Source organism: Dasypus novemcinctus, chromosome 30, assembly GCF_030445035.2.
Source record: "Dasypus novemcinctus isolate mDasNov1 chromosome 30, mDasNov1.1.hap2, whole genome shotgun sequence".
Lineage (NCBI taxonomy): Eukaryota > Metazoa > Chordata > Mammalia > Cingulata > Dasypodidae > Dasypus > Dasypus novemcinctus.
The window spans coordinates 22,875,690-22,892,049 of NC_080702.1; the positions used below are offsets into that span (position 1 = coordinate 22,875,690).

The 16,360-nt window shown below is 36.6% G+C and overlaps 1 protein-coding gene across 4 annotated transcripts in view; it reads right to left on the reverse strand.

Annotated features, from left to right (window-relative positions):
- LOC131276944 (zinc finger protein 705F-like) overlaps positions 1–16,360 on the reverse strand; it is a 194,058-nt gene that overhangs the window by 121,082 nt on the left and 56,616 nt on the right. For all 4 annotated transcript variants that reach the window (XR_009184157.1, XR_009184156.2, XM_058290572.2 and 1 more), the window contains exons 2-4: positions 9,747–9,829; positions 5,476–5,602; positions 3,930–4,021 (exon numbers count right to left, since the gene is read on the reverse strand). Coding sequence is in view for 2 of the 4 variants with exons in the window: in XM_058290572.2 (XP_058146555.1) it covers positions 3,930–4,021; positions 5,476–5,602; positions 9,747–9,758 (231 nt within the window). In the remaining 2 variants the exon portion in view is untranslated. The remainder of the gene's footprint in view (positions 1–3,929; positions 4,022–5,475; positions 5,603–9,746; positions 9,830–16,360) is intronic.

Consider the following 16,360-nt stretch of genomic DNA (forward strand, 5'->3'; position numbering starts at 1 on the left):
CATCCTTGCATACATGAGATAAAATTCACTTGATCATGGTGTATAATTTGTTGTGTGGTTGGATATGATTAGCAAGGTTATTTGGACATCTTTTATTAGTTCTTCCATGTTGTGTGACTCCTCTTCCATTTTAGTTTGTTCACTATGCTGGATCATAAATTCTGGTTTCTTAATATGGAGTAATATTTTTTCTGATGTCTAGACATCAGTTTACTTTGAGGTTCACATTCAGTTTGTTAGTTCCTCGTTATACTCTAGTGTTTTATTTTTGATTGGTTTTCTACAATGAGACTCTTTATCACTCAGTTCCACTTTTTCTATATTCTTACTGCCCATTTCAACAGAAAAAAAAATTATTTAAAAAATAGAGACAAAAGAAAAAGAGAAAAAATTTAAAAAGGAAAAAGAACAAAAAGAAACAGAAAAAGTTAATAATAAGAGGAGTAATAGAAATAAAATTTTAAAATGTGAATATATAGAAAGGACAAACTGAAAATAGAGAAATGTCTTAATACGTCAAAACAGAAGACAAAACTGGGAAAGGAGGGAAGAAAATAAGAGGAAAATATGACAGAGTATTAGAGATGAACGGAAAAGTGAAGAGGAAGGAAAGAGAAATAAGAAAAGAGATGAAATAATAATATGAAGAGGGAAGGAAAATCACAAAAATGGAGGAAAATAAAAATAGGGAAAATTTAAAAAAATTTTAAAAATGAGAAGTGGGAAGCAAAAGAAATACAAAAGCAAGAGAAGAAGAAATGAAAATGAGGAAGAGGAGAGGAAGAAACAAATAGGCAAACAAAATAATACAAAAGGAAACAGAAATTTGGTTCTCCCTTTCAGGTCACCAGATGCACTCGGACTGCTTGTTTTGGGCAATTGACCACCCCACAAAAATATAAAAAAACAGGCCTTTACCTCAGTCCACAAGGACCTCACCTGTCTACTCTTATCTGGCTGCTTTTAGCTGCCAAACAATCCATCCACAGGTAGCTTCTATGCCAGAACCCAAATAAAGAAAAAATGATTTAAAAAAACTGTAAAGAAAAGGGAACAAACAGAAAAAACACTTTTCACTAATTTCCCTCAGCTCCCTTCATATTTCATTCAGCTCTAGCTACTCTAAGCTGCTTGGGCATAGACCCACCTGTATGATTGCCCCTCACCAACTTCTGTGGTCCCTGAGAGCTGATTGTCTTACCTTCACCCAGAGTGAGATGTGGGAATCTCTATTCCTGTATAGATAACATGAATGTGGTTTCCTTGCTGTCTCAGAGCTCCAATGTTCTTTAAGATTAAAATATTCATTGCATGCTTTCACACATAAATGACATTCATGAGATTTCTCTCCAGTGTGAGTTCCTTCATGTTTTTTTAAAAGAAGAGTGATGAAAGATGTGTTTCTCACCCATGTACGTTCTCTCATTTTGTTTTGGGGAAGAGGATTGAACAAGGCTTTCACACAAAGATGACATTCATGGAGTTTTTCTCCAGCATGACGTTTCTCATGGTATTTAAGGCAAGAGGATGCAGTGAGGACTTTCCCACAGAGATGACATTCATAGGACTTCTCTATAGTGTGAGTTCTCTTATGTCACTGAAATTTGGAAAATTGACTAAAAGCTTTCTCACTTAGATGATATTCATGGGGTTTTCTCACCAGTGTTAGTTCTTTCATGGTATTTAAGTTTAGCATATTGACCAAAGCCTTTGTGACATAGATGGCATTCAAGGGTTTTTCTCTCCAGTGTGAGTTCTCTCATGTCTTTTAAGGGAAGAGCAATTAGTGAAGCATTTCCCACATACATGACATGCATAGGGCTTCTCACCAGTGTGAGTTCTCTAATGTTCTTTAAGGTTACAATGTTCACTGAATCCTTTGTCACATAGATGACATTGATGAGGTTTCTCTCCAGTGTGAGTTCTCTCATGTGTTTTAAGGGAAGAACGTTGACTGAAACATTTGCCACATAGATGACATTCATGGGGTTTCTCTCCAGTGTGAATCCTCTCATGTTGTTTAAGGTAAGAGTAAAAAGTGAAGCATTTCCCACATATAGAACACGCATAGGGTTTCTCACCAGTGTGAATCCTCTCATGTTGTTTAAGGGAAGAGTAAGCAGTGAAGCATTTCCCACATAGAGAACATGCATAGGGTTTCTCACCAGTGTGAGTTCTCACATGTTCTTTAAGCTGAAAACATTGAATGAATCCTTTGTCACATAGATGACATTGATGAGGTTTCTCTCCAGTGTGAGTTCTCACATGTGTTTTAAGGGAAGAACGTTCACTGAAACATTTGCCACATAGATGACATTGATGGGGTTTCTCTCCGGTGTGAGTTCTTTATGTTTTTTAAGGTTAGAGCAATTAGCAAAGCATTTCCCACATAGATGACATTCATGGGGTTTCTCTCCAGTGTGAATCCTATCATGTTGTTTAAGGGAAGAGTAACCAGTGAAGCATTTCCCACATATAGAACACGCATAGGGTTTCTCACCAGTGTGAATCCTCTCATGTTGTTTAAGGGAAGAGTAACCAGTGAAGCATTTTGCACATATAGAACACACATAGGGTTTCTTACCAGTGTGAATCCTCTCATGTTGTTTAAGGGAAGAGTAAGCAGTGAAGCATTTCCCACATACAGAACATGCATAGGGTTTCTCACCAGTGTGAGTTCTCACATGTTCTTTAAGCTGAAAACATTGAATGAATCCTTTGTCACATAGATGGCATTGATGAGGTTTCTCTCCAGTGTGAGTTCTCACATGTGTTTTAAGGGAAGAACGTTGACTGAAACATTTGCCACATAGATGACATTCATGGGGTTTCTCTCCAGTGTGAGTTCTTTTATGTCTTTTAAGGTTAGAGCAATTAGCAAAGCATTTCCCACATAGATGACATTCATGGGGTTTCTCTCCAGTGTGAATCCTCTCATGTTCTTTAAGGGAAGAGTAACCAGTGAAGCATTCCCCACATATAGAACACGCATAGGGTTTCTCACCAGTGTGAGTTCTTACATGTTGTTTAAGGACAGAACGTTGACTGAATCCTTTGTCACATAGATGACATTGATGAGGGTTCTCTCCAGTGTGAGTTAACACATGTTGTTTAAGGCGATAATGTTGACTGAAACATTTGCCACACAGAAGACACTCATGAGGTTTCTCTCCAGAGTGAGTCTTCTCATGTTGTTTAAAGGAAGAGCAAGAAACAAAATATTTCCCACAAAGATGGCGTAAGTAGTGTTTCTGGGCAGTATGAGTTCTTTTATTTTCTTTAAAATGAGAATAGTGATATTCATGAATCTGCTTATGCTGACTAATAACTGAGTGGTTCCTGTGTAATTTTGCCATCAGACTCCTAAAATATGGTTTCTTTGTCTTGCAAATTAAAGCATATTGTGTCACTGTGGATCTGTCAGTGGTATCTTCTTTCAAATAATTGTATTTGAAAGAATTCCTTTTAATGTTAGATCTCTGCTGTGGGGAACTAGATGAGAGGACTGTAAAACATTTGTCAATATACATGAATTTCTTTATTTCCATGCATATGAATTCTACACTAATCCTTCAGTGATAGAATCCAATTAAATAATTCCCTTGTTACATTCATAAATACATTATTCTTCTCCATAACACAGAGATAGTCTTCATTACAGAATTCCAATATCAGAGTTATCTGATAAATTTTGAACTTCACTATGTGTTAAAGATTACATATGTGAAACCTATTTATGCAATTCTTTTAAATATTTTCTCAGGTTAGAGTTTTGGCTTAGGTTAATTTTCCTTAAATTCAAACTCAGATTTTTTCTAGATTAGAATTTAATCCCAAAATTGATTAAATTCGGCTATTTTAATAAATTCCTAATTTACTCTATCTCCAGGTATCTATGTGGAAACTAGGGTTCACACATTGAAACTTACCAATGACATGATTTCAGAAGTATCTTTCCTACAGATAGGTGGGTTGAATATCATTTCTATCATTTCCCATTTTTTAGAGACTCTTTTGCTACCTGTAATAATTAGGGAAAAAATTTACATGTTAGGGTACGATTCAGGGCTTGAAAATGTTTAAAGTTTCCAAGTATCTCTCTCAGTATGTGTCCAACATTCAGAATTATCAGGAAAAGGGAATCAAATTGAATACTCTAAACAAAAAAACTATTATATTCACTTATAATGGGAAAAATTGCATATATGATTTTTGAAAAACTGAACAAATGTATATTAATACTACAAGAAGTTAATATCAGGTAAAAAACATGCTAAGTGAAAGAAACCAGATGCAAAATACTATGCATTATATGATTCCATTTATATAAAATGTAAATATAAGTCAATTTATAAAGAAATAAGTCTACTGATTATGTAAGACTGGTGAAGGATTGCTAACAGGGTGTAGTTTTTAGTTTTGGTGTAATGAAATTGTTCTAAAAATTTTTTCTGTTGATGAATGCACACCATTTGATTATAATAAAAGCCACTGATTATACCCTTTGGAAAAATTGTATGGTATATGAGTATATCTCAGAAAAACTTCTTAATAAATAAATAAATAACGAAAAATAGCCAGAAATACCAGCTATGTAAAACAGCTGAAGCATAGACAAATTGAGAAGTGAAGAATCTTATGTGTCTCGTTTTTGTTTGTTATAATTATTGAAATAAAAGGTTCTAATTATATTAGTGATACTTCAGAGAAAGTAAAGAATCCTGTTAATTCTAAATACGAAGAAATCTGTTTCCACAGTGACTGAATATATTTTAAAACAATTTGATTGATACATATTAGTGAAGCATAGGATGCATTCAGGGTGTACAAATCAATGGTATTTGGAATAATAACATAAGTGGGCAATCATTACTTCAAGCATTATTAGAGCAGTTTCACTACTTTAATAATATTAAACAAAAAAAAATTCATCACCTCTCAATCTCTCTATGCTTCATGAGATTCATTTTATGTTGAAAAAAAAATCAAATAAACTTCTTCCATCAGAATTATCTAAATTCTATCTGGGAAAGTAATACGCAAATTTTTTTTAACTGTTCTGAAAACTCAGCATAGCCCTTGCAGCAGAATACTTATTTCACAATGGCTATTTATCCATTCAAACAGCATTCACTCAGTTCTCCACACTGCATAGAGTGTTGGAAATGGAGTTTCACAAAGGACATTAAGTTGTGGTCAAGATTAAATTATATTGGATTGAAATAGAGGTAAGTAAAAGAAAGGAACAAATTTCATTTAGGCAATTGTATGTGTTATAAAATAATATATTTAAATTACAATATATAAAATATAAGTAAAATAATGATTACATGACAATATAAAAAACCTGATCTTGCTATCTGAATAAATGGAAGATGATTTATAGTAAATATATAGGTAAATGCTAGATACATAGGTGGGATAGATGGTAAACAGAGATAGACAAAGTTGATAAATATATTTTTAGATTCTTACCCACAGAGACCAGGTGATTGATATTCTCCAGCATCACTTCTCTGAATAGCTTTCTCTGGGAGGAGTCTAGCATGTCCCACTCTTCCTGGGTGAAGTCTACAGCTACATCTTTCAAGGTAATTAACTCCTAAAACGTCATAGCAATTTTGGTTCACATAGGGCTATCTGTAACAATGTCTTGAGTGTGATGCTCAAATTAACATCACTAACCTCTACAATAAACTTTCATATTATACTGAGATCTCTTAACCATAAAGGCTCTTTCATATTTAATGATTCCCCATTTTGGCCAAGGTCTTTTTCCAAATTCATCACTAGTTGGTGCTTCATATTAATCCCTTGGTACCAGGGAGCCTCATCCCTGGAGGTCATGTCCCATGCAGGGGTTATAAAGTAGTGTTTTTATTTGCTCATCAGTGGTCTGGCATTTTGTGTTTGCTTTTATTAGGCATTGCTTACGTACTTGAGAGATTCTTGCCTCTCTATTTGAGAATGTAGCAGGAATCCCCAAGATAGGAATTTACAATTTTGTTGTGTGGGTCTCTACCCACTTAAGATAACATTCTAGGCAAACATGAACACATTCATATTTCAAAGGGGCATGTTCCAGGTACACCTTTCCCCATACATCCTCATACTTGATAACACTCAGCACCAGTGACCCTCTCCTGCAATATTTGCCAAAATAACACTCCCCACAATGTATTATCAACTACAGCCCCCCACCTCCCCAAAGATCAACTGTTCCTTACTCCTGCCCTCCCCTCAGCTCCATGGAGAGCCCAAGCCACCCCCCCCCCAACCCTTCACATACTCACATTGAGTACTACTGGCCCCACTCACAATGCTCCTCCACCATTAGCCCATCTTTTGCCAAACCAAACCCATCCACTTTATCATAGTTTCTCCCCACTTTGAGCATCACCTCACCACTCTCCACTCCCTTTTATATCCTGGCAAACTATCTGCCAGAATCTATCTCTCTGAGTCTGCTAAATATCCTTAGTATCAATGAGATCAGGTAATATTCCTCTCTTAGTGACTGGTTATATCACTCAACATAAAGTATTTGGGTTCTTTCATGTTGTCTCATATGTCAATACTTATTCCTTCTTACAGCTTAATAATATTACATCATATTATATACCACATCTTGTTTATCCATTCATCCCTTGATGTAAACTTGTGTTGCTTCCAACTTTTGGATGTAGTGAATAATACTGCAATGAACATTTGTGTGCATATATATGTTAATGACCCTAATTTCAATTCTTCTGGAAATATTCCTAGTTTTGGAATCGTTTGGTCATATGGCAATTCTATACTTGGCTTCCTGAGGAACAATGAAGCTGTTCTTCAAAATGGCTGCACCATTCTACATTCCCACTAGCAGTGGATGAGTGTTCCTATTCCTCCACATTCTCTCATAAAAATGGGCATTATCTTGCAACATTTGTCAACCAATTTCCCCGATGTAACAGAGTTAGACTCATTTATTTTCCTACACATGATTCTTCCACCCCTTTTCTTTGAGCCAATGAAGAGTATCTTACCAGTTAAATATATATCCCTGAGACTTTAATCTTCAGACTGTTCCTATGTCACCTGAGCCCTGAATCTCAGCAGAGGTGCAACCAACACCTAATCTCCAGTTCATCAGACTCACACAGGACAACTAACATAATGTTGATGCTGGAAAAGCCCCATGCCCCCAAACAGGGAGGATATACAACTGCAAGCAAAACAGGTCCTTCCACCTGTTCCATAAAATCTAAGCATCCTCTCAATCTGAAGCAGATTGCATAATCCTCAAGATTGAGGAATGAACAAACATAAAAGGGGAATGCTATCATGGACCAAAGTAGGCTTTATTATTGTAGCAATGGTAGAACTTGTAAAACTGACATAAATATGGTAGTACCAGAGTATCTGAGGGGAAGAGGAGGGAAGAAAAGGTGGAAAACAGGGCATTTTAAGGTCACTGAAACTGTTCTGCATGATATTGCAATGATGAATACAGTCCTTTATATATTTTTTCAAAACCATAATATTGTGTGGTGCAAAGTGTAAACATTATGGTAAAATATAGACCTGGGTTAGTACCAATGTTTAAATTTTATTCATCAGCTGTAGCAAATGTACCACACTACTGTAAAATATTAATAGGGAGAATGTGAGAGAGGGAAAGTTGGGGTAGATGGGATTAATTTATGCTTTTGATGAAACATTTCTGTAATCTAAAACCTCTTTAAAAGAATAAAATCTATTATACAGAAAAAGAAAAAAAAAGAACACCCAACACTAAAAAGCAGACTGTGCATGAAAAACTCTATGTGTGTGAAGGGTTCCAGTATACTTATTATTAATGCTTAACTGTAATCGGCCATTCTGATATGCTCACAGTCTCATATACACTTTGAATGCATAAAACTCTATTGTTAAAGAATATCACATGAAATGTATGATACACACCTGGAAACTTCACAATAAACATGTAATTATGACTTCTTACTGGTGATTATAAAGCTTTCACTCAACAATTCATAATTAAAACAATCCTTCCCACTAACTTTGTTAATTTACAGACATCATCAATATCATTTTGACTGCCTGTCAGTTTGAAAGCATTTAACAGAAAGTTTTTAAAAGAAAAAATAAGTATGTTTAGGTTATAAATGTACATATAACTTCATTTTCCTCTCATTTTTTAAACATCTTTAAAGAATAAATTAACATTTTGACAAATCTAACCAGCTAATGTGTGAAGTCCTTTCTTCCCAGATTAAATTCACAGGTCTATTATTCCTGAAAATGGCAGGGAGCTCTGAAGCAATATTCAGAAATATGAAGAATAATTTTCATATCCAACTCAGTTCAATAAGGTCTGCTTGCTTCAAGTATACATATTTCAAATTTTCACCATACCGTGAAAGGACAGATGGATCATGGTTGCAAGTCATGGACTTCTGCGACCACTGTACAGAAACTGGAGCTAGACTGATGAGTCCTATGGTAGGACTGGGGCCTACAAATATTAGTTTTCATTCTCTTTTGTATCTTCATGTCTTCTGTGTGAAACAGATTAAGAGAAAACTCTCCTTTACTTCTGGTATCTCCAAATCTTTAAAAAATTTCACAGGGACATAATTTTTATTCTGCTTCTGATATGCAATCTGAACAAGCAGCCACAATGAAGGAAAAAATAATAATTCCTATACATTGCATTCATTTATAAAATTTTTATAAATTTGATTTAGAAAAACTGAAGTTGGTAAATTTGAAGAGCAGTGGTAAGGAGAATTTTTGAATATTTCAAAATGGGCAAACACATTCTATAGAAAATTTTAAGAAAATTAATTTGGGGAAAATATATAAATGATTCCTCATTTCCTTTTCTATTTAAAGATTTTATTTTTTAAAATGTATTTCTCTCCCTTCCCCCCCCCCCCCCATTGTCTGCTCTCTTGTGTCCATTTGCTGTGTGTCCACTTTTTATTGCATCACCTTGCTGTATCAACTCTCCATGTGTGTGGTGCCACTCCTGGGTGGGCTGCACTTTTCACATGGGGCAGCTCTCCCTGTGGGGCACATTCCTTACATGTGGGACACTCCTATGCAGGGGCTTCCCTGCATGGCATGGCACTCCTTGTGTGCAGAAACTCTGTGCATGGGACAACTCACCACACTGGCCAGGTGGCCCTAGGTTAGATCCCTGGACCTCTGATATGGTAGGTGAATTCTGTATCTGTTGAGACATATCTGCTTCCCCCTCTTTTCCTTTTCTTTCCTAAGCTTCTCTTGCGCTTCTGGTGAATATACTTAGATTTACACCCTACTATCTGTAATTTTGCATGGATTGAATGAACCTGTTATAAATTCAGCCTATTTTTCTAACTGTAAACTTATATTCTTTCTCATCACTATCACCTCTAATCACTGCATGTTAAACCAATTTCAGACACTAGCATAATTCATGAATACACTATTTCTCTAATGATGCCATAGGTTGGGAGAGAAAGAAAATGTGTCTTATCTTTCCAGAGAATACACACCCTTTGTGGAAGGTGGAAACAACTACTGTAATGGGTGAAGGAGATTACTTATTGATCAGTACCTAACTTACCATAATTCTACAGTTGTGTATAATTATAATTTGAGACCAGATCCTTGAATAGCTCATGAATACACTTGGATAATCCATGCCACTAGGAGAAATCTCCCCATCTGCTGTCAGCAGAGGTACAATTTCAGTTAAATAATACCAAACTCACCTGTGATTCCATTGTCACTACCTCAGCTGCAATCTATCTTCCTCTGGGTTTTCATGCAAATCCACACAAGCAGAAGAAGAAAGCTGAGAATCGAGAAAGAAGCCTTAAGAGTCAAGACTTGATCACAAATTTCAGGTCCACTTGTTATGAATACCAAACATGTCACCTAGTAATAACCCCAGCCCAGTCAACAAGAGGAAAATGAAGTGTGCTCCAAGGGAAATAAGGGAAGGACTCTCTTTTATGAAGGTCAAGTGGCCAGAGGTCTTATCTTTCCTAGCTAATAAAGATGATATGAATACCTCAATGTACAGATAAGAACATGAAAATCCATGAATTTTATTAATTAGACTGTGATGTTCAGAGACTTTCGTCTTTAATTTTTAAAGATATTTAGATTGCATAAATATTACAAAAAATATAGGGGATTACCATAAGCCCTATTCCCCACAATACCCACATTTGCCCCAATTAACTACATCCTTCAGAGTGTGGTACATTAATTGCAAATGAACACATTTTAGAGCATTGCCATTAAGCATGGATTATAGTTTACATTGTAGTTTACACTCTCTCCCACACAATTCTGTAAGTTATGGCAAGGTATATAATGGCCTGTATCTGTCATTTCAATGTCAGTCAGGAAGATTACCAACTCCTGAAAATTTCCCTGTATTACATCTGTTTTCCCTCTCCCTGACCTCAGAACCTCCATTGGCCACTGCCTCCACATCAATGATATAAGTTCTTCCATTTTGTAATCGCTTTAAGTCTATAGTAGAATACCAGTAAGTCCACTCTAGGGCATATTTCATTCCCCAATCCTGAGGATTCTGGGATGGTGATGCTCACTCTAACTGAGAGAGGCTTCCCATATGCCTGATGGATGAAGCTTATTTGCTTGCAGTTGTAGGCTCTCTTGGTTCCTTGGTATGGTGTTTGTCCATCATCACCTCCTTGTTAGTTGTGCTGGGTGATTCCAATGAACTGGAGCATAGGTGTTGCAACTCTGTTGAGGTTTATGGCCCAGGTGGCACATGGACAATCCAAAGATTCAAGTTTCTCAGATGTACACCTAACAATTCCAACACTAAATATAGGATCAAATGGAAGGGCCCAAAGAGCCATGCATAGGGAAACCACAACTGAGTCCAATTCTGTGTCACTGTGGGGCACAAACCCCAAAGTAGGGCCCACTGGCAAGGTACCAACCTCATGAGCTATCTACCCTGACCACAGTGCCTGGGTGTCTCCAGAGTCCTTAGGAGCCCTGCTATTTGGGGTAGTATCTAATTTGACAGTCAATGAGTGTTCAACATGATCTTGCAATGATGGATATAAGTGATGTTAACTTTCATCAATATTTATAAAAGTATATGGTCCAAAATGTAAACCATCATGTAAACCACTGACCATGGTTGGTAGATATGCTTCAATATTTGTACATCAGTTATAAGAAATGTACCATACATGTATAAAATGTTATTAATAGAGGAAGGGGAAATTGGGAGGATGTTGGATATATAGGAGTCCCCTTTATTCTGCATGGGACAGTGCTGTGATGTAACATTTCTTTGAAGACAAAATGAAAATAGTAAGACATTGGAGGAATAATTGGAATAAAATGTCACTGGACATACAGGGAAACAGATCTTATAGGGAGGAAAGGCACAACATCAAAAAGAATTTTATAGTTTTCATTATCTGTTACCCTAAAATGTATTTTATAAAAAATTTTTGTATCTTATTTTCAATCATCAAAACTATCAAGATTATTTCATTTACTTAATAATTATATTCAGCAATTTTATTGGGTTCATTTGGGGGGTCATTTTTTATGAAGGTCTAGATCACAAAATGGTTACAACTGTGAAAGGGGAGGACAATGAAAGGGTATACGTGAGATGATTCACATGAGCATACATATTAAGTACATAAATGCATTCAAATGTTCTTAATGTATTGTCATAGTGGGTGGAGAGTCAGACAATAACTGAAAGAATGTTGAATTCCCATCCTGAGGTGTTCTGCCATATTCTGATGAAACAGCAAGAATCCCCCAAGGACAGAGGCAATGGCTAGAGAAGGATAATGGTCCATTGACAGGACCTTGAAATTGATGACTGTAGTTATAAACCTTTATTCCTGACAGTGAAACTTAGCATAGTATCAAAGGGAGCCAAAAGTTTACCTCCTGAGAGCCAATTTGTTGCTCAAATGTGGCCTGTCTTTAAACCGAACACATCATATAAATGCAATAATTCCCCCAAGCATGTGACATGACTCTCAGGGATGAGGTTTCCTGGCATCAAGGGATTACTACCAAGCACCAATTAGCATACAACTGCAAAAAGACCTTGAACAAAAGAGGTATAAGTTAAAAACAAATTAGTTTATATGACTAAGAAAGTTCAAAGGGAATAGGGAAGTCATTACAGAGATTGTGCTTATGCACATCTAGCAGGATCTCATTAACTGCCAAATTAGATGAAGAATTTCAGTTCCTTTCATGATTCTAAAATTAGAAATCCTTGACCCATGTCACATTTAGAATTATGCCTCCACACCAGAGAATGCAGACTGAAGTTACTCAATTATATTTATCCTTAGGTTTAGCACTAACATTGGTTCTCCAACCTCTCTCCTTGTCTTCTGGACTCTCAGTCCCTTCCTACACTATTCTGTACCTGAACTTATGGGCACACATGTCCTAAATCATTTTGTTCTTCCATGAGAAGACTAACAATGCACTCCCTCTAACACGAGTTCTACATCTCACCCCAATATGAAAATCAACTGAAAGAAAAAAATCACATGATCATATGTATAGATGGAGAAAGAGCTTTCAACAAAGTACAGCAAACTTTCCTAAAAAAACACTGCAAAAGATAGGAATAGAAGGAAACTTTCTAAACATGATCAAAAGTATATATGAAGAAAAAAAAACCACAGCTAATATCAGTTATAATGATGAAATCCTATATTCTTTCCAAGATCAGGAACAAGACAAAGATGACCACTGTCAATCCTTCTATTTAACATTGTGTTAGAAGGACTTGTTTGAGCACTGAGTCAAGAAACAGATATAAAAGACATCTAAACTGGAAAGGAAGAAGTCAAAATTCCACTATTTGCAGATGACAAGATTCTATATATCGAATGCACTGAGAAATCTGCAACCAAGCTTCTTGATCTTATAAATGAGTTCAGTAAAGTCACAGGTTATAATATCAAAGGGTAAAAATCAGTAGCATTTCTGGACACCAATAATGAGCAATCTTAGGAGGAAATCAAGAAACAAGTATAATTTACAGTAGTAAAGAAAAACAATCAAATACCCAGGAATAAATTTAACTAACTACACAACATTGTTCAAGGAAATCAAGAAAGACTTAAAGAAATGGAAGAATATTCCCTGTTCATGCATAAGAGGTCTAAACATTATTAAGATGTCAATCCTATCCAAACTGATCTACAGATTTTAATGCAATCACCAAAAAAATCAACACAGCATTTTTAATGAACTGACAAAATTAACTATGGAAGGTTTTTGGAAGGGAAAGAGGCCCTGAATAACCAAAGATATTTTGGAAAAGAAAAATGCAATCAGGGAAATCACACTACCTGAATTTTAAAACATACTACAAAGCTATAGTGATCAAAGTGGCATGGTATTGCCACAAGGATAGAAATACTGCACAATGGAAATGAATTGAGGGTTTTTATATAGATCCTCACATACACAGTCATCTGATATTTGACAAGGCCACCAAGCCCACTCAACTGGGAGAGAATGGCCACTTTAACAAATGGTGCTTTGAGAACTGAGTATCCATATGCAAAAGAATGAGAAAGGAATATCCTCTCACACCTTATTCAAAAATCAACTCAAGATGTATCAAAGACCTAAATAGACGAGCCAACACCATAAAGACCTTGGGAGACAATGTAGGAAAGTATTTACAGGACACTGTAATAGGAAATGTCTTCATAAAATTCACACCCAAAGCACAAGCAGTGAAAGAAAAAATAAATGGGAGTTCCTCAAAATTAAATCCTTTTGTACCTCAAAGGAGTTTATCAAGAAAGTGGACAGCCTATACAATGGTAGAAAATATTTGGTAACCATATATCTGATGGTATCCTAATAACCATCATATATAAGGAAGGCCTAGATCTCTGAAATAGAAATACAAAGAGCCCATTTTAAAAATGGGCAAGAGAATTGAACAAATACTTCTCCAAAGAAGAAATACAAATGGCTGAAAAGCACATGAAAAGATGTTGAACATCACTAGCTATTAGGGAAATGCAAATCAAAACTACAAAGAGATACCATCTTTCTTCCATTAGACTGGCCACTATTTTAAAAAAGAGAGATTACACAAGTTGAAGAGGATGTGGGAATGGGAATCCTCATCAATTGCTGTTGAGAATTTAGAAGGATCCTGGCACTGTGAAGGATAGTTTGGCAGTACCTCAAAAAACTAGCTGTAGATTTGCCATATGACCCAGCAATTGTACTGCCTGGTATATACCCAGAAGAAATGTAATCAGGGATACAAACCAATATATGTACACCAATATACATAGTGGCACTCTTCACGATTGACAAATGTTGGAATCAACCCAAATACTCATCAACAGATGAAAGAATAAACAAAATGTGCTGTATACATTGAATGGAATACTACTCAGCTGTAAGAATACAGTACAAAATACACAGGATAACATGGATGAGTCTTGAGGATCTTATGTTCAGGGAAGCAAGGCAGGCATTGAAGGACAAATACTACATCACCTCTCTGATATAAATTAAGTAAATCAAGCTGTCTCAGAGGGCTAGAGACTGGAAGATAAGCTTACAGGAAATGGGGGTAGAGGAAGGTTCTGAGCCAATGCCCACATGGGCAAAATCTATGCTAAAGTGGAGATAAGAAGTTGTGCAGTGAAGGGATAAGATGCGGACATAAGGAAACAAATGGGTTGGGCTTTGCAGGTTTTAAGAGAGCTAGGGTTGGGAGGATGGATCAGATGGTCCACAGAAACAGGGGGAGGGTTGGATAGGGAGCAGGTGAACATGGGAGATTGTCAGGTGCAAGGCTGAAACTATAATGTTGAGAAAAATCTTTAGAAAATACAATAAGGAAGGGTTACTGGTTTTAGGTGTTTGATGGAGGACATCTGGAACAGGGTGTGCCTGGGACAGGTTTCTAGGGAGTGTGAGAGCGCTCATCCTGTCATAGGAGACACATACAATGTTGTAACCTAATCCTGGGGAAGGCTGATCTCAAACTGAAGGCACGGTGTCTCGACAGCATTGATGATCACCACTGGGGGAGAACAGACTAGTATGTCAAGCCCTCAGCATTGCTGTAAGTATCTATGACTCTAAATCCTTTGGGCAGTGAAGCTTAGGTGTCACTGTTGGCCCTGAAGTTTGGAAGAGAGATGAATAGAGTAGATGGAAGAGGGGGTAACTGTGGGGCAATGGAAGTGTTCTCCATGATTGTGCAATGTTGGATACAGGCCAGGTTAAATGTCACCACAATTTTATAAAAGTGTATAGTCTAAAATTTAAACCTTAATGTAGAACTTAATGTAACCATGGTTGATAGAAATGTTTCAATATTTGTGCCTCAGTTTTAGCAAATGTAGCATCTGCATGTGAAGCAACTGTTGCTAAGGAAGGGAGAAAAGGTGAGGATGTTGGGTAAATTTGAGTTCCCTATATTCTTCATGTGACTTTACTGCGATTTAAAACTCCTTTGAAGAGATAAGAAAAAAAAAAGGATGTAAGACACAGGGAAGAAATGGAAGAAATTGCCTTGCCTTGTACATAGAGAACAACACCTGTTGCAGTGATGAAAGGCAAAATGTCAAAAAAAATTTATGATATTTTTCAGTTTTAATGTCCCAATTAACTTTTTATTTCATTTTAGTTTTTCTACATATTATATATTTTATTTCTAATCTTTAAAACTATCATGACTATGTCTTTTCCCTAGTCTTTGAACCTGGCAGTGTATTAGGCTTCATTTTTTAATAAATTTTGGATAACAGACTGGTTCAACTATGGCAGGGGAGGAGCATGGTGTGCAGTGTCATTGACAGGGGACCCATGGGTGGGAAGGAGTTCACTGGGGCATGCATATGAAGTGTATTTACATGATCAGATTTTCTTTGGGTGTTGACATAATGGGTGGAGTTTCACATAATGCCTGAGGGGGCTGGGTTCCCATCATGGGGAGCTCTGACATTTTCCCCAGTGGTATGGTGGCATTTCCTTAGGTGCAAGGACAGAGACCAGTGCAGAGAGATGGTCAAACTATGGGTCTTTGATGATGATGGCTATGCTTCTGATCCTGTGTGCTTGAAATTTCAACTTTGCCTAGAGCCTCAGGGTGCCTAAGACTTACCTCCTGAGAGCCTCCATGTTGCTCACATGGGGCCACTCTCTAGGCCAAACTCAGCATATAGATGCAATACCTTCCCCCAGTGTGGGACCTCACTCCCGGGTTTGAGCCTCTCTGGCACTCTGGGATTTCTACCAGGCGCTGTGTGGTAATGCAACTAGAAAAATTCCTTGAGCAGAAGGGGGAAATGGTAAGAAC